The following is a 22,964-nucleotide window of genomic DNA, read 5'->3' as shown; positions in this document are numbered from 1 at the left end:
AAATAAATAAATAAATAAATTTGAGGGTAAAGTTGCTCGCCTCCATAGCAGTCTTGATGCCCTATCCACATCTACTGTAGTCCCCAATGAGGTGTCCAGTGAAATGTCTGCTGCAACTTCTTCGGAACGGTTTCAGTTGATGTGGCCTGATGATGTAGACAAGGTGCTTGTGATGATGCGGCCAGCAATGTGTCCTCTTGACCCTTGCCCTTCTTGGCTAATTAAAGCTCGCCGAGGGGGTTTGACCAAGTGGATGCAGAGTGTGGTCAATGCATCATTGCGGGAGGGAGTGGTTCCAGCCGCCTTGAAAGATCCAACCACTCCTGAAAAAGCCCACCCTGGACCCATTGGTTTGTGTCAACTACCGACCGGTTGCCAATACCTCCTGTTTAGGGAAGATGATTGAGAGGGTTATTGTCGGAAGGCAGAGCTGGGGTCCCAATCCCGGGGAGCTGGATCCCGGAGAGTTGGGAGAAGAGTATTCGGATGGATGGCAGAGGGAAGGGGGAGGAACTTCCCCCCTTTGGAGCGAAGACGAAACAGAGGAACTGCCAGTGATAAGGTCGCTTAGCGACGGGGAGCCTGAGCCCTCCCTGGACATTCTCACGCCTCCCCCTCTTTCAGGCTCAGAGCAAGAGGGGAAAGAGGGAGGGCTGCTCACAGCCGAAAAGCGGGGAGGCAGTTTACCATCAGCTCCTCCCCTATCCCCCATCCTGGAATCGGAAACTTCAGAAGAGGAGGGGGTGATGCTTCCCCCCTCACCGTGCACACGCAGACAGCTGAAAAGACAGGAGAGAAGGGGGGGAAGGCGGGCAGTACCTGAGGGGCAGTTAAGGAGGAGCGAAAGATTGCGCGCCCGTTTGGCCCCTTCTTAAAGAACAGGCGGGAAGAATGCCTTGCTCTGTCAACTTTCTCCCAATGCCGCAGGACCTGTATCCCTGTATTGCTTCATGAGAAAACGCAGTCTTTGTTTGGACATTACCCTAATAAAACACGAATTAACTACAGCCGTTGGTCTGGTTCCTGAGTCACATCCTGGGCCTGACAGTTATGGTGCAGCATTTGCAAGTACTCTTGGATGAAACAGATTATCTTGACCCATCCCAGTCTGGGTTCAAGCCTGGTTATGGAACTGAACTGGCTTTGGTCGCCCTGATGGATGACCTTTATCGGGAGAAGGAGAGGGGGAGTGCGACCATGTTATTCTTACTTGATCTCTCAGCAGCTTTTGATACCATTGACCATGGTATCCTTCTGGGCCGACTTGGTGAGATGAGTATTGGAGGCACTGTTTTAAAGTGGTTCTGATCCTATCTGCAGGGTCCCTCTCAGAGAATAGCATTGGGTGACTGTCTTTCGGCCCCCTGGCAGTTGTGTTGTGGGGTGCCGCAGGGTACCATTTTGTCCCCCATGCTGTTTAACATCTATATGAAGCCCTTGAGAGCAGTCATCAGGAGCTTTGGGGCGAGGTGTCAGCAGTATGCTGATAATACCCAGCTCTATTTCTCTGTAACATCTGAATCGGGAGAGGCCGTGCAAGCCCTTGACCGCTGCCTGGACTTGGTGGTGGGATGGATGAGGGCCAATAAACTGAGCCTGAATCCTACCAAGATGAAGGCACTATGGGTTGATGGTTCCCGAGTTCGGATAATTGGTCAGTTGCCTGCTTTGGATGGGGTCGTACTCCCTCTGAAAGAGCAGGTGTATAGTCTGGGGGTGCTCCTGGATCCATCTTTGTCACTAAAGGCCCAGGTGACCTCCGTGGCTAGGAGTGCCTTTTACCAGCTTCAGCAGGTAGGACAGCTGCGGCCATTTCTCAACTGGGATAACCTGCCCACTGTTGTCCACACACTGGTAACCTCCAGGCTGGATTACTGTAATGCGCTCTATGGGGGGCTGCCCTTGAAGTTGGTCCGGAAGCTGCAGCTGGTGCAAAATGTGGCGGTGAGATTGCTCACTGGGGCAGGGTATCGCCAGCATGTCACCCCCTACTGAAAGAATTGCACTGGCTGCCCATTTGCTACCGTGCCAAGTTCAAGGTTCCAGTTCTGGTGTACAAAGCCCTATACAGCTTGGGACCAGGATACCTGAAAGACTGTCTTACCCCTTATATGTCCAGTCACTCACTACACTCTGTATGTGAGGGCCTCCTGCAGATACCATCTTATCAGGAGGTCTGTTCCACACAACATAGGAAATGGACTTTCAGTGTGGTGGCACCTACCCTGTGGAATTTCCTCCCCTTAAATATTAGGCAGGTATCATCTCTGTTATCTTTTCGGTGCCTTTTGAAGACTTTCCTCTTTCAACAAGCCTTTTAAGTTGAGACCTATCCCAGTCTGTGTCTGTGCTGGAATTGCTTTTTAATTTTCTTTTTTCTTTTTAAACACAATATGTTTTTAACCCTTTTTAAAAGATGTTTTAAAAGCTTTTTTTTAAAAAATGTTTTTAAAGTTTTGTTTTGGTGTATTTTAGGGTCTGTTTTTATGATGTTTTGATGTGTTTTTAGCACTTCTGTTTGCCACTCTGGGCTCCTGCTGGGAGGAAGGGTAGGATATAAATCAAATAATAAATAAATAAATAAACATTTGGGGCTTTTTAGTTGAGAAAAATGCAAGTAAAGGGGAGATATGACAGAAGTATATAAAATTATGCATGGGGTGGAGAAAGTGGGTAGAGAGAAGTTTTTTTCTGCCTCTGAAAATACTAGAATCCAGGGTCATTCAACAAAACTGAATGTTAAAAGATTCAGGACAGACAAAAGGAAGCACTACTTCACTGTGGCCACCAACGTGGATAGATTTAAAGAGGATTAGACAAATTCATAGAGGATAAGGGTACTTTGCCATGCTGGCTATGCTCTACCTCCACTGGCAGATGCAGTATGCATTTGAATACCAGTTGCAGGAATGGGAAAGTGCTGTTGCACTCAAGTCCTTCAGCCTCTGATTTGGGATCTGCAAAGAAAGAAACTTGTTCTGCTGGTCAGACTAGTTCCATTCATAAGTTAATGGATTTAGCCAAAGTCTGTCAAGTGCCTTCATTAACATGTGCAAGGATTGGTGGGAGAACCATGTGGACCATAAGAATTCTTTCACGACAGAGGTCTCCCCCCTCCCAGTAAGGAAGTGGTTTATGTGTCTGTGTGAGGGTTAGTCAGAAGAAGCTGGGAACTAGGAAGACATGCAGAGAGGCCTGTTCTCTGCACCATGGCTCTGGGGTGCCTCCTACAAGCCTGATGGAAAAGCAAGATCTATTGAACTGCTAAAGCTGTGAACCTCTCCATCTTATGCTCAGGTTGTGAATATGTGTAAATAAAAAACATATTTCCTAAAAGACACTAGTCTATGCTGACCTTTCCAAGGAAACCAAACCCTGGGTAAGCACAGAAACCCCTGGAAGTTTCTCACTGCTCAGAAATTGGGATGGTGCACAACAATACACATTTTTGCAAAGCAATTTTCCCCAACATAATGCATTTTTGTATGCATATATTAGTGAAAATAGCATTTTATGCCCACTTTATATGATTTCTGTACACATCAATTGACTGGAGAACTGCACTGTAGAATTCAGAGAAGTGAATTAAAAGGATGGCTTTGTTTTGCTTTTGCTTTGGAAACTGTGACTAAGGCAGGTTTGCCTTTAAATGTGAATTGAATTGAATTTATCCCCTATCCCTACCTGTAGCATGCCAGATGTTGCTGGATTACAACTCCCATCATTCTTGACTATTGGCCATGCTGACTGGGGCTAATGGGAGTTGGAGACCAGCAACATCGGGAAAGCCAGATGTCTCCCCACCCCTGGTCTTCAGACACATGATGCAGTGGTGTTGCTAAAGACAAACAGGTCTAGAGTGAGAAATCACCAAATAAAGGCTAATTATTGAGAAATATGGTACAGCAGCTGTAGATTGCCTTTATAAAGGAGACTGCAGTAGTCTGTTTCAAAACTATTACTGACTACAAATTGGAAGGCATGCTGACTGAATTCAGACCTGGCCTTTGTCTTTAAGAAAGTATCACAGATATGGTGAATTTACATACAAGAAAGAACTTCCATGCATCTATTTACTGCTACTCTCCTTCCCTTTTCTGCATCTGCTGCTCTAATCTTTCCCCACCCTCTGTTGCAATCTTCAATAACCACAGTCAGAAGAGGAGTAGGAGGAGCTTGTATGGTAATAAATACTGGAATGAGATAACTCCAAGAGCCTGAAATCCAGAATGAGCAGTGCAAACTCCTGGTAAACCTGTCTGGCAACATTCTGCCACCATTCTGTTCTTTGGCCACCAGTCCATTATTTGGAATGTGGTCCAAGTGAAGTAACATCCTGTGAAAAACTGTAACAGTTGTTCTCTGCGCTCCTTGAGAAAAGTACAAATAACTTTACTCTTAAAAAGCAGCAGTATCAAGTCTAGTAATTCTTTGTCAGGAAGTAACCATTTGTCCCCAACCTCAGGTTACGATGATTGGCAGTGTGATCCTAAACATTTGTGCTCCCTTGCCTAGCTGCAATGCTGAAGGAATTCCCTCCAAATTGAATCCAGCTGGAAAGTCCAAATGGTACCAAAGCACACATTACAGTATTAGATCCCATAGAAGTCAGACAGGAAGTTGACCCATACCTCCGCTATTATTTATTTATTTATTATTTTATTTATATCCCACCCTTCCTCCCAGCAGGAGCACAGGCAGCATATTATGCCAACATGACATAAGGGATGGAGCTAGAAGCACTTCAAGTCCATTCAAAAACAGCAGTTCTTCAGCTATGGTCCATGTCAGTCGTTTGAGAAGACCACATGGTTTGCATACCTTGAGCTCCTCAGAGGAAACATGGGGTATAAATGTAATAAAATAATGTAGAAGGTCCCAGGTTAAATCCCTAGCAACTCAAGATAGCAGGGGAAAGGAAAGGCCTCTGCCTAAAACTTGGAAGGGGCACAGTTAGATTAGATGATGTTCTGATCTCTCCTAGGTCTATCATCTATACAGCCAAATGATTATTCGTTCCAAGAAAGGGCCAGGTAAAACATTTTTTAAAAATGATCATAGCTAAGCTATAGAGCTCTACAAAGCCATGGAAAAGATTAAATTAAAGATGGAACTGTCACAAAGTTGCCAGAGGACATCAAGTCAGGATTTTGTCAGCCAAAACTGAGCTTCAAAAAAAAAAAAGTACATGTAATGTTTTCATTGACCCTTTAAAACACTCTTCAAGAGACAGCAGGTCAGCATAAACATTTGTAAGGCAGATGGTGTATGTTGTGCCCAAAGGAATCAGACTGTCATCACAGCATGACTCTGGTTAAGAACTAACATGGCAGAGAAGTGGCATGACCACTGGCAACTAGGAACAAAACCCAGTTATGCAGAATGACAACAATATATTTATCTGCTTAGTCAGACCATAGCACCTGTTTAACCTGCTGGAGAAACACAGTACAGCCATTTACTCAGCAGTTAAGAAAAACAACTTGTGTAGCTGCTCAGGTGAAGAGATATTGCAAAGGTGGGGTATTGAACAACATGCCTCACACACAGAGAAAGTTTGTGTTATTAAAAGTGAACACATTTCCCCCTGTATTTTCCAGTAGTAGACAGAGGGTACCATCTAAACCAGATCCTTAATAAATCCCCAGTAATAGTTTTCATGCTCCAGATGAGGACTGCCTTACAGACTAGATATCCCATTTATAAGTTACCAAGTTAGTCCCTACATCTGCAGTTTAAATTTCTATTGAGGGCAATGCTGAGTGGAGAAACAACAATGTTAAAATGATATACAAAGGGTTGACTTCTCCTGCTTGAGAATCCAACTGGGGAAGGATGCTATTATTTTCATCACAAGAATGTGAAGTTGCAGATGTTTCTTTGGGATTAACTAGCCAGTTTGTTCTCAATAGTTCCCCTCCAGCACAAATGTGCATTCATTCCGATTCTTCAGCATAAAGAACACCAGGGGTGAAATTAGACACTTAGAATATACAATCAATTTCCTTGGATCATATTTGAGACAAAGCTCCATTTGTCCTAAACACGTTTGTCTTTCTTTTTCAAACTCCACTTTATTATTGAAGATTTGAAGAACAAAATATACATGAACTCTGAAACAGAGCAGGTGGTATGTTCTTGGAGCTTACTTGTGGAAAAGAGAGAGAGGAGGTTTTCATCTTAAAACATTCTGTACAAGGAACAAAATATTACAAAAATGCACACAACTTGATGTATGTAGTACAAAATATCAGAATGGGCCAGTTTAAAAGATTCCTCGTATAACCAGTTTTGCTCTCTTGTCAAATTAATAACCATGGCCTGCTAGTGAATTCTAGCAACAGCATATTTAATTCAAGAGCAGAATAAAATATTGAATTCTTCTACTGCTCAGTTCTGTTGCTTTTTTTTAAAAAAAAGCTCTCCTAAGCACAAACTACTTGACAAATACTACGTGGGCTGGCTAAAGTACCACAGGAAAAGGTGTGCATACCAGTGATCAGCTGAAAGAGGTAGCCATGAAGAACAGCTTCACACATGTAGTTCACTGATCACTGCAACAAAACAGACTTAACCCAATTCAGTCTTGGTAATACTCGACTAAGGCCCCATCTGCACTATACATTTAAAGTAATATCATACCACTTTAAACGGTCATGGCGTCACCTAAAGAATCCTCAAAACTGTAATTTGTCAAGGGTGCTGAAAGTTGTTAGGTGACCCTATTCCCCACACAGAGCTACAATTCTCCAAGTGGTTTTAACAGTCAATCCCTCTTCCCAAGGAACTCCATGAATTGTAGCTCTGTAAAGCAAATAGGAGTCTCCTAAGAACTCTCAGGATCCTTAAACTACAGTTCCCAGGATTCTTTCGGGAAGCCAAGACTGTTTAAAGTGATACAATACTGCTTTAAATGTGTAGTGCAGATGGAGTCTTAGTCACACTCAGAGTAGACAAACTGATTTCAACAGGTCTCCTCTGAGTATGACTAACACTGGCTATCACCCAAATGTTCTAGTTTGTCATACATCAATTCCTAGATAAAGTTGTTTGCTGTTTAGTAGTATACTTGTAAGTAGATGACTGGTCCATTAAAATAGTTCAAACATTACAAAAGAAAAAAGAGCTGACATGCTCATAAAGCAGAGAAAACTATAATACTTGATGGAGTGTTACATCTTGAAACATAAAATAGGCTTCAAATTGGTTGGTGCATTTGGAGCCAGTTCCTTTGCTGTTGCTCTCTCTGGGCATAGCATATCCCATCCAATGATGTTTTAATGCATCAAAAGTTTTGGAATACAGAGATTAAAGGGAACTACCCATTTTCCACATTGCAGGTTTTATACCTATTATATTTGAAACGAGGAGGGGGACAGAGAAGCAGAGAGCACTGCACTGAAGAGAAGGAAAGACTGAGAGATCTCCAGAACTTCCTTAGAGGGAAATATATTACACAGACATCACATTTTTTTTAAAAAAAAGTGACTTCAAGGTGGACAGGTTGGTAGGATACTGGTTCTTTAATATTCGATTCTGCTCCAGTAGAACATGGTACAAAGAAGGACCCAAGTCTGAAAGGGAAAAAGGAAAGAACAACTCAAGAGGGATCACACCTTTTGTTATTACAACATCTTACTTATGCATGTTGTCCAGGTTTTCCACCCCAAAACTCCACCAACCAGAAGAACAGCCTGAAATCAGTCTGCACAAACAATATAATTATGTGGAATGGAATTAACTCTGAGCTGCATTCACACCACGCTCAACTTGAAGCCCCAATTCCTATGGGATATTTGACCACTATTGTATTTATTTAGACAATTTATACACCACTTATATTTAAATAGAATGCTAAGCGGTGTACAACACAAGTTAAAACATCTTCAACAGCACATACACCCCCCCTACAAAATACTAGAGTTGTACAATCTACAAAACACAACTAATAACTGAACAGAACATCCTTGTTAGTATCAGCATTTAGTATAAACACTGCACATAAAAATCAACCACAAAAAACCAAAAGAAATCATAACCTGGTAGCCTGAACAAAATATCCCCTAGCCTGCAAGAAAAAAATAATAAAAATCAAGTAAAAATGTAAATTCAATCTTATTTCTAAACATAGTAGATGAAACAAAAGAAAATCAACTCATTTCTTATTCAGTATATAAGAATAAAAAAGCAAAATAATTAAAACTGCCAGCTCGTCTTTATAACAGCAAACACTATGGAGAAATATGAGTGACAACCAGTGTGTTAGAAAAAGAAAAAGTCCTATAGATTAAATAGCAGCAAAGAAAAAAAAGAATGTATTCACAGAAGGACTGGATTTGCCTAACTCCCAGGCTAATTTTTTACAACTCCATTGGATCTTCTAAAGTATAATCCCCTGTTGTTTTAATGTTTTAGTTCCGTTTCCCTCCAAAGCAGAAAAGGATCTGCCCCTTATTCCATTTACTTGCAGAGAGAAGAATCAAGGCAGAAATAGTACAATTGTGTTGCTGGCTGCTGAACACCTTCCAGATACTCATGCAACATAATCTGGGTCCAGAATTGAGTAACTGTGGAAAGCCCCTCCCTTAAGCCCACCTTTCCAAAATTTACCCAGTTGTGGAATGAGCAGCAGGAAGAGCTCACAGCAGGTACCATAGTAAGGCATGTGGCTCACTATCACAGTCCTCTAAAACTTAAGGATAGCATTGTTCCCAACATCTGCATGTATGCCCATGGTAGCATCTAGAGCCTAATAGATCTCCACTGTGGTACCCACTGCAAGTCCCTCTTTTCATCCAGATACAGGGAAACATGGCAGGGAGGACTCTGGGCTCAATTTAAGACAGATCTGGGGGCAGACCTGTGAAACTTGGTGTGAGGGCACATCCATTTTCATCCCACAGCACATCTCTAATAAAGTAATTTAGGAATTCAGTCCAGTATCACATATGTAAACTTTGACTCAGTTATGTTTATATGCATCACAAGAAGCCTAAAGGTAGTAGTATATCTACAATCTGTTTCTCTGCAGTCTTTTTTCTAAGCAGTCAAGAGATCTTCCAATCGCCAAAACAAAATGAAGGAATAAAAAGGTCTTTCGATCCATTCCCAGATTTGGGGGAGGGGGCGCAGGGTGCAAGAAAGAGGTAGTGGAAATCAGGTTGAGATACTTTCTCACTGATCCATTCCTTCTAAAGTTGGGGGAGGGGACAAGATATTGTAGTGGAAGGGTACTACTCTCTTGATGCTTTCCACACACACCCCACATACACCCTAGCCTAATTCTTCATAGATCCCTACCCTGCGATGTTGGTCAGGTTGAGGGAGACGGAATCCACAACTTGCCGGGAAGCTCTACAGGAACTTTGGGGTCCATATTCCTACTCAGTCCAGGTATCTCCAGCCGAAATCCAATACCACATTGGATATTCCCAAATATTTCACTATGTCTAGCGTTTAGGCAATATGTATACACTGTGGGCTGGTTCCAATGAATGCTAACCATAGTTTAGTCTTTTGAGAAAAATCTTAGGTGAGTCATGGGTTCCCACTCCTCTACTGTGGCTGCAAGGAGGAATTCAGAAGCTTCTGCAATTCTTTTAGATCAACCACGGCTCATATCATCTGAACTCTACAAACTCAGGGTAAACTTAACTATCATCTGCTTATACAAACATCAAATGATTAGTTAACAACAAATTATAGTTCAGATTAACCACAGTTTATGTTTCGAATGAAATGCTACTCTACATTGGTATTGGGTGCTTCCAATCTCCTCCCTGCAGCCATGGAAGCAGAGAGAGGAAGGGGAGCTCACAATCTGAAGCGGGTCATCCTCATAATGCTAATCCATATTTTAGCATTATGCAGACTAGGCCTGTGTTGCCTACATGCCTATGATTAGCTGATAACCTGTCCTCCTGCATTTATTCATAGTCATTTTACTGTCTCCCTAGAGGTCATTTCAAATTTACACTGCTGCTTGTTAAACTGGTCTAGTCACTATGTAAACCTGGGTGGGTATTGCATGAGTCCTGGAAGGACAGTCCAGACAAACTGGGTACATGCAAACAAGTTTTCCTGAATGCAAAAGGCTTGCTTGACCTTAGCTGGCTCAGAAAGGTTAGCATCGCTAAATCTATAGAACTTGCCCCAGAAAACTTAGGAAACAAGTTGTAGTTCTTCAGCAACTATTTTCAACAAATGGAGACACATTATTTGTCTATGATTTGCTGATATCCAAGCAGCATTAGTTATAGAGCACAGGTATACAGAATCAAAAAGGAAGAGATAGGTCTCCACTAGAAGTAGCTTATAATCAAAATTTAAAAAACAGCAGGAGGGAGAAAGGAATGAATGCCTACAAGTGTTACATGTCATTTGCCTTTGTTTCAGCGATGAATGAGGGATGAGGAATTAACATGCCTTCTCTTAGCTGTTGTGTCTGTGAGGAGACCTATTTGAGTCTCTGGGGGTTGGGTGGGGGGCTATTTTGGTACTAGTCACTTACACAGTTGAAGGTAAAACACAGTCGATTTGTACACATAGCTAAAACTAAGAGCTATAATTCTAAAACAAGCGAGGAGCATCATCTTCATGTACATAGAATGTTACATTCAACATAGTATTCATTCTTTCAGGTTGTCACATCCTAAATCAGCATATTAATACAAATATGTCAGTCCTGGCAGTTCAAGCTTCCTTAAGAAACTACTGTGAATATATGGAGACTTTGAAGCAAAGACAAATATAGAAGTGAAAGCTTACGTAGCAAAAGTAATTTGATTTTTGTTGTATCACTACAGAAAACTGTGGATTTTAATAAATCTAAATGTCAAGCAACTTTATTTGGGGGGGGGAGGAGAGAAAGACTGAAAACCAGTGAAGACTGGTCTATTTGGGTGAATGGGCCACTGCCCACTGCCCCACCAATCTCAGCTTGACCCTGCCTGCCTGCTTCTTTCTTATCAACTTCCTCCTTAGTCTCAGTGTTGCCCCTGATTATACAGCCAGCATAAGGTTAATTTATTTCAATGGGTCTACTCCAAGCAGAACTTAGCTGGATTCTATCCTTTATTCCCCATGTGCTTTATTATACCAGCCAGCATGAATTTTTTGCATTCCACAATGATAAATTGAAAATACCCCTTATTTATTTATTTATTTATTTAATTATGCTTTTAAACCGCCCTATAGCAACAAGATCTCAGGGCGGTGTACAGCAAAATAAAACCACATTTAAAAACAAACAAGTGTGGATTAAAACATACAATATAAAACATATTTAAAAACAAAATTAAAATACAAATAAAATAAAAATACAGTTACAGTTAAGTTTAAAATAAAATTAAATTTAAGTTTAAAATGCCTGGGCGAAGAGGTAGGTTTTTACCTGGCGCCGAAAAGATAACAAAGAAGGCGCCAGGCGTATCTCATCTGGGAGGGCATTCCATAATTCGGGGGCCACCACTGAAAAGACCCTAGATCTAATTGTTGTTCTCCGGGCCTCCCTATGGGTTGGGACCCGGAGAAGGGCCTTAGATGCCGAGCGCAGTGAATGGGTAGGTATATAGCGAGAGAGGCGTTCCATCAGATATTGCGGTCCGATGCCGTTAAGGGCTTTATAGGTAAGAACCAACACTTTGAATCTGGCCCGGAAACATATAGGTAGCCAGTGCAGTTGGGCCAGAATAGGTGTTATATGGTCGAATTTCTTCGTCCCAGTAAGAACTCTGGCCGCAGCATTCTGCACTAGCTGAAGTTTCCGAATCGTCTTCAAAGGTAACCCTACGTAGAGTGCATTACAGTAATCCAATCTAGAGGTTACCAGAGCGTGAATAACTGAGGCGAGGTTCTCCCTGTCCAGATAGGGTCGTAGTTGGGCTACCAGCCGAAGCTGGTAGAACGCATTCCGTGCCACCGAGGCTACCTGAGCCTCAAGTGACAGGAGCGGATCTAATAAGACCCCCAAACTACGGACCTGCTCCTTTAGGGGGAGTGTAACCCCATCCAGAGCAGGTCTGACATCAACCACCTGGGCAGAGTACCCCCCCACCAACAGCATCTCAGTCTTGTCAGGATTGAGTTTCAGTTTATTAGCTCTCATCCAGTATATTATCGCAGCCAGGCAGTGGTTCAGTACATTGACAGCCTCACCTGAAGAAGATGAAAAGGAGAAGTAGAGCTGCGTATCATCAGCATATTGCTGAGAACGCACTCCAAAACTCCTGATGACCTCACCCAGCGGCTTCATATAGATATTAAAGAGCATGGGGGACAGAACTGAACCCTGCGGGACCCCATATTGGAGTACCCAGGGACTCGAGTAATGCTCCCCAAGCATCACCTTCTGGAGGCGATTCCCAAGATAGGAGTGCAGCCACTGCCAAGCAGTGCCTCCAGTTCCCAAGTCCGTGAGTCGCCCCAGAAGGATACCATGGTCGATGGTATCAAAAGCTGCCGAGAGATCAAGGAGAACCAACAGAGTTACACTCCCTCTGTCTTTCTCCCGACAGAGGTCATCATACAGGGCGACCAAGGCCGTTTCTGTACCAAACCCCGGACGAAAGCCCGATTGAAATGGGTCCAGATAATCAGTTTCATCCAAGAGAGCCTGGAGTTGGTGAGCGACCACGTGCTCTAGAACCTTGCCCAGGAATGGAACATTTGCTACCGGTCTATAGTTGTTAAAATTATCAGGGTCCAAGGAGGGCTTTTTTAGGAGCGGTCTCACCACTGCCTGTTTCAGGCAGAGTGGGACCACTCCCTCTCGTAAAGAGGCATTAATCACCTCCTTGGCCCAACCGGCTGTTCCATTCCTGCTAGCTTTTATTAGCCATGAGGGGCAAAGGTCCAGAGCAGAAGTGGTTGCCCACACCTGTCCGAGCACCTTGTCCACATCCTCGAGCTGTACCAACTGAAACTCATCCAATAAAACCGGACAAGACTGTGTTCTGGACACCTCATTAGATTCAACTGCTACAATATTGGAGTCAAGGTCCCGGCGGATGTTAATCATCTTATCTTGGAAGTGCCTCGCAAACTCATTACAGCGGGCTATCGATGGTTGTATTGCATCCGGAGGACCAGAGTGTAGAAGTCCCCGGACAACTTTATAAAGTTCCGCTGGGCGGTTACAAGATGACTGAATAGAGGCAGCAAAGTACTGCTTCTTTGCTGCCCTCACCGCCTTCACATAACGTCTGGTAGAGGCCTTCACAAGAGCATAATTACAGCCGTCGGGAGTTCGCCTCCATTTGCACTCAAGCCGTCTCCTTTCTTGCTTCATCACTCTTAGCTCCGAGGTAAACCAAGGAGCCAATTGAGCTCTGCAACGGAGAGGGCGCACCGGGGCGATTGTGTCAACTGCCCGGGTCATTTCCGTATTCCACAGAGTGACCAGGGTTTCGACAGAATCGTCAGTTTTATCAGCCGGAAAATTCCCTAGAGCCCTTTGAAATCCCTCAGGATTCATTAGTCTCCGGGGACGGACCATCTTAATCGGTCCTCCACCCTTGCAGAGGGGAGAAGACAATGTGAGTCTAAATCTCAATAGGCAGTGATCTGTCCATGACAAAGGAATAGATGTAAGATTCCTCACTCCCAGATCACCATCCTCTAACCCAGTGGCAAAAATCAAGTCTAGAGTATGTCCTGACACATGTGTAGGGCCAGTAACAAATTGAGACAGCCCCATGGCTGTCATGGAGCTCATGAAGTCCTGAGCCGCTCCAGACAAAGCGGCCTCGGCATGGATGTTGAGATCCCCCAATACCAAAAGCTTGGGGGATCGCAACACCAAATCCGAGACCACCTCCGTCAGCTCAGTTAGGGAAGCTGATGGGCAGCAGGGTGGACGGTACACCAACAGTATTCCCATACCATACCATTCTGCTGCTTCCCATAAGCTCATTTCAAAACAAAACCTTACAAAACGTACAGTCCTGAACTCAGAAATGCTTGCTTATCAACCCTCTAAGTTTTCATGGCGATACACAAAACAGTCAGAGAGAATCGAGAGTTCAAAGTGTAAAACAAGAGAAAAAAATATAGACCCCTGTTGGATTTTTTTCTGTCAGTGGTCTCATAATTTGTTGAAATTAATTAGAAATCAGCCATGTTCATAGAGTACCTGTAATCCTATTGCTGACCTTGCCCCATATTCTGACCTTCATCATTTGCAGTTTAAAGGTTAAAAAAATGCCTGGCTGATTTTTAATTAATTTAAGAAATTTAGCATTGAAGTCTATTATAGTGTCGGGACTGCTCAGCAAAAACAGTCAGTGTTCTAAAAGCCAGACTCGCAGCTGTTTGACTGGCTAATCAGGGAACCACACCCACACCAAACATTTATTCTGCTTTAGACAGTCATGGCTTCCCCCAAAGAATCCAGGAAGTGTAGTTTGTGAAAGGTGCTGAGAGTTGTTAGGAGACTCCTATATCCCTGACAGAACTCCAGTGGCCAGAATGGTTTAACAGTCAGCCCCTCTTCTGGGGATTATAGCTCTGTGAGGGGAATAGGGCATCTCCTAGCAACTCTCAGCACCCATCAAAAACTATACTTCCCAGGATTCTTTGGGGGAAGCCATGACTTTCTCAAGTGAAATAAAGTTCTGGTGTGAATGTGGCTTTGGTTTGAATTTGGGTGGGAGACTACATGTGTCTGTTGTAGAATAAAAAGGTGGGGGAACCCCTGAAAAATAATGATACTGTCCACAATGTTTTCCTTTTGGAAAGGAAAGGGGCTCAGAGGCACATGTTACCAACTTCTTCCAAGCTACACAGGAAGTGGATTGGACTGTGAAAGACCAACCAAATTGTGCTTGCATTTTGACAAATTTGTAGGGCAGTACAATATCTCAGAGATGAGGTCAGGTCTGCAGCTCCCCTGGTGCATTCACTATAGCTGCCCAATTTCCCTGCTTTTTAAAGTTCGATAGAAATATCTGTTCGCTATAGGTACATTCTTAACCTCAAGGTTTTTTGCCTATTAGTGAATAGAACTCAACAGGGACAAAACTAGAATTAGTTGGCTCTGTTTACCATTGGCTCTGCCTCTGCCTTCTGTTCTCCCTGCCTTCTGCCCAACCAGTGCCAATGGGCACCAGCCACCACTGCTGAATCAGAAATAGCAGCTGAATATGTACCATTCTGAACTAAAAGAGTCCCATACAGATACAGAACTAGTTTTATGCTGTCATGGAACAAGAGAGGGGGGACAAACAACATAACCCAATAAATTACTATTAGATACTCACAGTCCAGCAGAGAATGGCAAAGCCAAACCAGGCAACACCCCAAGCATGTCTGTTCATTGGACCAGCAATGGTTTCATAGCAGCCCTAAGTAATAAAAACAGACAAACAACCAAAAAAGAGTCAGTTGCAGGCAACCAAGTAACTTCAAACCATCGCAAGCTTTTGCTGTGGGTGAGGTTGTCTGGCGACTCTACAGCCTCAAGATAGTTAATCATTTCCACTATCAAGCCTTGTAACAAAAACTTTTATAGGCAACCAAAAGTCTGAGCGGTCTCAGCACCCACTTTTATTGCCACCCACACAGCATTGCTGTAAAGTTTCCTGGCCTGTGTACACACCAGTGTGTTCATTCAGGTCAAACTTCATGTGCTGGATGGAAGCCTGCTCCCTCACCCAAATTCTTTATTTCACCCAGGAGAATGAATTGGTCACAATGTCACAATCTATTGGCATGGCAACTCATCTCCTATCCCGAAACATCTTGCATTCAAGTGCCACTTCCCAAATATTAAAAAGTACATGTGGCACCTGCAAGAAAAAGTTGCCATGTGGAGGCTCCTGTTCCCAGCCATGCCCTTTTCCAGGATACTCCACCCCATTCTCCTCCTCTGTTTTCTCTGCCCACCCAGACACTCAGCATTCTGTGGTTACTGACATTATCTATACTTCTGCAAATGGTGGAGTTCCCTTAATTTGCCAATATCTACCTCTTGCATGTGAATGGTGCCATTTTGACTGTGTGGCAATTGCCTTTTGGAGAATGACCTCACTATGAGTATATATGGAATGTAAGATGCCAATGATCATGCTAAAAGCAGATATTTTCTTATCCACTCCTGTCACCAAGCGCTACTATTTTAGGTTTACACCAAAATATCATAGCCCTACGAAAAAGCCTATATAAGGGGTACACTCATTTGATGAAGGGACCTCCAAAGCCTCACCAGTACAAACCATGTGCTTCAGTATATCACAGCACTAAATTCTACACACCAATAATCCCTTTTAGCCCCCATCTAGGTACAGTTTAATCTGTCACTTTAGGTTCCTCTCAGTTTCTATTTTTTCCCCAGTCTTAAATTCCATTCACCCATTTCCTCTTTTGCAAACTTCTCTTCAAGACTACTTCTCATGATAATTCATACACATTTTTATTGCATTTCTCATATGGATTTTTGCAAGTTATTTTCACAAATATAACGCATTTTTCTGCACACTCCCGATATATGCCTTTTTGTACACTTTTTTTTAAGTTGGAGAAGTACACTTCAAAATTCAGAGAAGTGTGAATTTTAATGATAGCTGCATTTCCAGTATTGATTTGGGAAGTGAAAATTATGAAGGTTTTCATGAAAATACAAACTAAACACATTTCTGCCCCATCCCTACCTGCAAATAGTAGGATTACTTACAACCTGACGAGGAATCATAGCAGTGAACAAGGCAACACCCAAGGATTTGACACCTTACTCCACCTCAGACAAGGACCTTGATGGCTCATGCCCCAAACACTCAAGTTTATAAGAGAAATCTATTCCAGTCTAGCAACATCCAACCATATATTTGTTTATTTTGTTACAACAGAGCCTCAGGGCACCCACAAAGCAGAGGAAGACAACCTTTTCTCTGTCAAAGACTGCATTCCATTAGGAGTAATCTGTTTGGTGATGGACAGTGTCAGAGCTGAAAGTGGATCATAATAATAGAATAGTAGAGTTGGAAGGGGCCTACAAGGCCATCGAGTCCAACCCCCTGCTCAATGCTCAATGCTCATCCCCCCCCCCTTTCTCTGATACCTGCTTCTCTCCTTCCTTCCAGGGAAAGGACAAATAACTCTTGCAAGAAGGGGAACTGATCACTTTTAGGCTGTGAACACATTAGTCGCCTACAGCAAAGCTTTTCCATTAGCCACACTTGGAGCAGGGACGGGTTGACCTGCTGATCAGTTGCAAAATCTTAAAGAGAGCTTAAAGAGCTGATTTTTAAAATAAAAAACCCACTCAAGCTGATCCCACCAGGTTTTACAGTAAAATGGGGCAGGGCTTGGCTGGTGCTGTGTGCCCCTGTTTTCAAGAGAGGTGGATATGCCCTGGAACCAGCAGAACAGTGAGTGTGTTTCTACCCTTAGAGAGTTTTTGAAATTAGGTCCCAGGACAGGGAGGGGGATCCTCTGCCCCACAAGCCAAGTTTCAGCTGGCAAGTATCTCAGTTTGGCCCATCAAGCCATGCCCACCTGCACTACACCTGATCTCATACGTGACATCGGGTGTGGAGCAGGTACCAACATGGCTACGTAACATGGCTACAAAGGCACAGTTGGGAGCTTAAAGTCAGCTCTTCCTTGTTCCTTTAATGAAGAAAGGCTTCCTTTGCCCCTCAGCTGAGCATAGGGCTGGCAAAGCCCCTTGCACTGTGGTTCCAAGTGGCAGTTGGCCGTTTGGGAAGCAAGCACTGCATAAGTGACTTCAACAGGTGGGTAGGACAACCCACCTGACAATCATTTGATGTCAGAATGACCTATGTGACTGATAGATGGACTGTCCTGTCCACTTATCAAGCCTGGCCCACAGGGGTCAGGAGAACAGATAAATACCTGGCCCACTGGGCCAAAATGGTTCTCCACTCCTGCCCTAAGGTCACATGTGGTCATAGGGCTGCAGGTTGTCAGCTCTTGGCCTACGGCAGGAGCTTTTGTGAACTAGAGTCCACTGCATCAAACAGTAAGGAAATCTGATAAAGTGGAACAGGTCCACAAAAGCTTATGTCACAATAATTTTCTTCATCTTTTAAGGTGTGCCACAAGTCTTAAACAGACACAACAATTCAAGTCTGTTATTATTATTAAATTTATAATCCTGTCCTTCCTCCTAGAAGGAGTCCAGGGTGGCAAACAAAAACACTAAAAGCACTTTAAAAATAAAGACATCTTTAAAAACATCTTAAAAAGCAATTCCAGCATAGACGCAGACTGGGATAAGGTCTCCATTTAAAAGGCTTGTTGAAAGAGGAAGGTCTTTAATAAGCACTAAAAATATAACAGAGATGATTAGTACAGTAATCTTCTACTTTTAAACCAGCTTCATAAAGCAATAGGCTTCTTATGATCTCTTAGGTCAGGGATGAGGAACCTTTTTCAGCCTGAGGGCTGCATTCTCTTGTGGGCAGTCTTCTAGGGGCCGCATATCAATGATGGTGTGGCCAGATGCAAATACAGGCAGAACAATGAATGCGACTCTTAACTGTGTAGAGTAGGTTACACTCCAACCATGAAAAAGTCAGAAAAAGATGCAGAAACAGCTTCTATATGTTCACACACACACACTCCTTCCAGGGAAATAAACAGGCACTATCATCGTTCAAGGGCACATTCCAGCCAGGCAAAAGCATTCAAGGAGTATATGGCAAGGGTGTAGTCCAGGGTCTTGGGGGGGGGGTCTTAGACCCCTTACTTTTTTGGGAGCCAGGTCCCAGCAGGGACCCTATGTCTCCAGCGTCCTATGAGCCAATCTTTATAAGAGGAGAGTATGTTAGCTGCTGACAAGTGTCTTCTGACAAGTATACAATCCCGGCCAGATTATTCTATAATCTTAGAAGGATGTACAATCTTAGAAGGGGGCGTGGCTGTGACTCTCATGAAGGGACCCCGCACTCCTGAATTTGCCATTACACTACTGGTGTATGACCTGTGTGAGGCTGCGTGGCCTGGGGAGAATCCCAAGGGCCAAACAGAGACTGAAGGGCTGCACTTGGCCCCTGGGCCTAAGGTTCCCTACCCTATTTTAGGCCACATTAACAACTATGAAGAAGCCACACGCTATTCGTTTCATGACAGAAAAAATGAGCTGGTGACAGAGAAGTTAAGATGAAATCTCTGACCAAGCTTTACGTTGAGTACCGTCTATCCTTGGGGGAGGGGACAGCAGGAAGAGACAGACAAACTTTTCCAACATCAGGGCTTCAACCTTTTATAACACTTTGGATATTCAGCACTCCACTGACATTCTAGAAGGAAAATACTTTAGATAAGCACTGCAAAAGCAAGAAAAAGAAGAAATCCTTACTGTGTTGTGGTAATAGCCAGACACCCCCAATTTGCAGCCATCCAAGTTGATTGACTTTCCTAGGGTATCCATTACACAGCACTGACGTGGCCAGGGGAAATCTGCATCACTGTTCACCTTTCTGAAAACGGAGGTATACGTCTGCCAGTCTGATGGGCCATTCACACCACAGCATTTATTCTGGGTTGAAGAAGGGGAGAAAATGTTGATTGTTAGGACCAAGGGATTTAGGCATTAAAGAGAACTTTGTTGAGAAGGAAAGTAATGTGACATAATGTGGGATAGAGGCCTCTCCCGTGCTCCACACAGCAGCTCCAGCAGGTGGCCAGGTTGGGCACTAGTCAAGGTCCCCTGTGGCTGAGAGGGGCCTCTACTGCTTGGACTGGGTGGGTGTAATTCCTGCTCCATGATCTGCACTAGCATCAAGTTGTGGGAGACTTGATGCCACTCTCCCAGGTAACACTCCCCCGCCAGTGGCGCAAGCTGGCTGTGCCATGTCCTGCATTACACCACCACTGCCACTGGGGGCTTAAATAGGCCCAGCTGCATCAAAACATTAGTGCGCTGTGCATCTTGGGTGATGATAGGTGTGTGTGCACAGTGCGCTGATGCAGCCAGGCCTTTTTAAGCCCCCAGCAGCGGTAGTGCCACTGCACTGCCATTTTTGAGGACCCGCTGCAGTCTGGTGCTGGCCCTGGCTCTACAAATAGTGAAACCACTAGAATATTTCTGGAATTTTCAGTTGTGGTTCCTGTCTGTGGAATGCTTTCCCAAATGAGGCCAGGCTCCAATACAGTCATTTCTTTCAGCATCAAGTTATGACTTTCCTGTTCACTTAAGTATTTGATCCAGCTGAGTCAAGACCTTACATTAGTGCTACTCTGGGCAGCTGATAAGTCCCCATCCCCACCCCCAAGTAGAAGATAGTATTTTATGTGTGGATTTTTAATAGTAATTGCTTTTCACAATTTCGTACAATTTTAAACTTGATTGTGACAGAGCAATCCAACCCCCCATTGTGCCAGTGTGTGTTTGGTTTTGGCAGAGGTTTCCTCTCTACCTGGCTCTCCCTCCCTCCACCTCTCCCAGCTATGCTGGCTGCTGAACATGTGGGCAGAAGTGCCACCGGTGGGGTGCCCTGCAATGGGGTGTTCCAGAGGTGGGAAGGGGAAGAGGCTGAGCTGGTCTGGGATCCTGAGTCAGTCACACTGCCATCACACAACATCACTGGACTCGATTGCTGCAGCAGCTCCAGACTGACACAAAATCTTTCTGTCCCCACTAACCACAGTGCACGGGAGGGGTGCAGAAGCAATGGGGCCTGCCTCACCATAAAGCCCTGCTAGCAAGGCTGAGGGAGAAGGTTTGAACTGAAGCCTTTGTCACCAAGAGACTGCCCTGTGTTTGGTGACTAACAAATGAAATAAAATAAATCAAAAATAAGAATATAGTGTGACCACCACATCAATGGGCTCGGTATATTAAAGCTTCCTCCGATGGGTGAATTTACAGAAGGTTACAACTTTATTATTAATTTATTTATTTTCATTGTCACTATTTCTAGGCTGCCTTTCCAGAGCATAAAGCCCTCCCAAGATGCCTTACATAAAACGTAATAGAATCACATCACGGGAAACAAAATGAGCCTAATTGTTTATTACATTAGAAAAAGCGTTAAGTCTTGGATCAGTTTGAGTGGGATCCACATGAAAGGGATGTTTAAGGTAAGACTGACCTATATGACCCCCAACTATTCAGCCTAGATCAGGTTAATCTCATCCATGTATACATATCTGTACTAATCTGCATAGTTCCACAGAAGGATAGGGAGAGACAGCAGTTAAATATCTCAAAGAGTCTTAAACAAGGATATCTACTCCAAGAAATTGATAGACAAATTCTAATCCTATACATGTTTACTTGCAAGAAAGTCCATCCAAGTTCAATGGGGTTAAGGAGCTCAGGATTGCCGTTTCAGTCTAGTTTAGTTACTGCTGCTCTAAACAAAGTTATGATCATTTTATACAACATTGCCAGCGTTCATTGTTTTTATATCCAAAGAAAATCTGAGTATCTGCCAGCAATGCTTGGCTGACATCTGGGTGAAGACATTGCCATAAAGAGGATGAATAATAGTTTTAGCAAAGTTGAAGTGTGGCTCTTTTAAGACTTGCCAGCACTGAAAGACATTGTAACTAAACAGACCAACCTCAAAAATATAAGCCTACACCTTCCCCAAAGAAGCACATGCAACAACAAGAAAAAGTAAGGATAAGTGACGCACTAAGAATTCCATCAGAAACCTCAGAAGGCGTTTAACAGGGTTTCATCATTCATATCCATACAAAACGGAGCTGCTGACCAGAGAATGTTTGCCTGTGACTAGAATCTTACAACATTTAAAAATGTATTCTTAATACTAGAGTGAAGAGTTACAACACCATGCAAAATACATCCATCATTACCTGCAACATGAGACGATCCCATGTCCTGGTGATACCCTCACTCTTCCAGTTGTCATCATTGTTGATGGGATCTGGATTCTGGTATTTTTCCAGCATTTGCTTCAGGAAGAGATTTGGAGTAAGCTGCATGGCATTGAGAGGAGAGAGTATGAGCATTAGGCAAATTTGTTTCTGAGAGAAAAATAGATAGAACACAAGCCTCCATCCCTGACAATGTCCAGCACACGTTGCTGGGTTATCCCAAATTTCTTATGGCCAAATTCTCCCTTCCAGTAATAACTATATACAAAATCCATAGAAACCTCCACCCAAAGTTTGGCAAGTGACTACTTCATGAGGAAAGTGCAAGGAAATAAATAATGATTGGTTGGCCATTCATTGCTGCCCAAACTCTTGTTTGCAAATTGCTGACATTTTATGGATACAAGTTGTTGTTATTTTAATCTATAAAACTTATTAATACTTTTGAGCCCACAGGTGTGGGCAGGAAGCTCTCTTTTCCATTCAGCTATTAATTAAAAACTTGCAAGCCTCCCACACCTAACTTTCACCCATCACCTTTATTCTGCTTACAGAATCTATGGGGAACCTTTGGCCCTCCAGATGTTGCTGACCTACAACTCCCATCAGCCCCAGCAAGCAAGGCCAATGGCCAGGAATGATGGAAGTTGTAGTTCAGCAACATCTGGAGGGCCAAAGGTTCACCACACCTGACTTAGAGCCTGAAATCTTTGGCAGATATGTGTCCTGCCAGCCCTTGTTGTTATGTGCCTTCAAGTCGGTTACGACTTATGGCGACCCTATGAATCCGTGACCTCCAACATCATCTGTCATGAACCACCCTGTTCAGATCTTGTAAGTTCAGGCCAGTGGCTTCCTTTATGGAATCGATCCATCTCTTGTTTGGCCTTCCTCTTGAAAATGCTTGGACAAATCAAAATGCCTTATCCTGAAGCCAAAAAACAAAAATTGTAACGTTGGTACCAATTGAAGCTCTTCAGGGAAGACATTCCAAAGATGGGGTCCCACCAAAGAACAGGCTCTATCCTTCAAATATTCTTGACATACTTCCACTAAAGAAGGTACTCTAAGAAGGACCTCCACTGAAGATTTTATCCTTTTCACCTCAAGGTTGAAATTTAGAACATCTGAGAGAACAGGCTAATCAACCATAGAGCATA

The 22,964-nt window shown here is 43.4% G+C and overlaps 1 protein-coding gene across 5 annotated transcripts in view; it reads right to left on the bottom strand.

The window, feature by feature from the left end:
* Nucleotides 1-5,912: 5,912 nt before the first annotated feature.
* The window catches only part of UPK1B (uroplakin 1B), a 35,603-nt gene continuing 18,551 nt past the window's right edge, over nt 5,913-22,964 (bottom strand). For 4 of the 5 annotated variants that reach the window (XM_061629556.1, XM_061629555.1, XM_061629554.1 and 1 more), the window contains exons 5-8: nt 21,784-21,906; nt 19,319-19,498; nt 15,258-15,341; nt 5,913-7,574 (exon numbers count right to left, since the gene is read on the bottom strand). In XM_061629556.1, coding sequence (XP_061485540.1) covers nt 7,524-7,574; nt 15,258-15,341; nt 19,319-19,498; nt 21,784-21,906 — 438 coding nt within the window. In that variant the 3' untranslated portion in view covers nt 5,913-7,523. The remainder of the gene's footprint in view (nt 7,575-15,257; nt 15,342-19,318; nt 19,499-21,783; nt 21,907-22,964) is intronic. The other variant, XM_061629552.1, reaches the window with a different exon arrangement.

The sequence above is a fragment of the Rhineura floridana genome, chromosome 5 (genome assembly GCF_030035675.1).
Source record: "Rhineura floridana isolate rRhiFlo1 chromosome 5, rRhiFlo1.hap2, whole genome shotgun sequence".
In the NCBI taxonomy this organism is placed as follows: Eukaryota; Metazoa; Chordata; class Lepidosauria; order Squamata; family Rhineuridae; genus Rhineura; species Rhineura floridana.
Note: the sequence above shows the minus strand (reverse complement) of the source record. Positions and strands in the feature narration are given on the sequence as shown.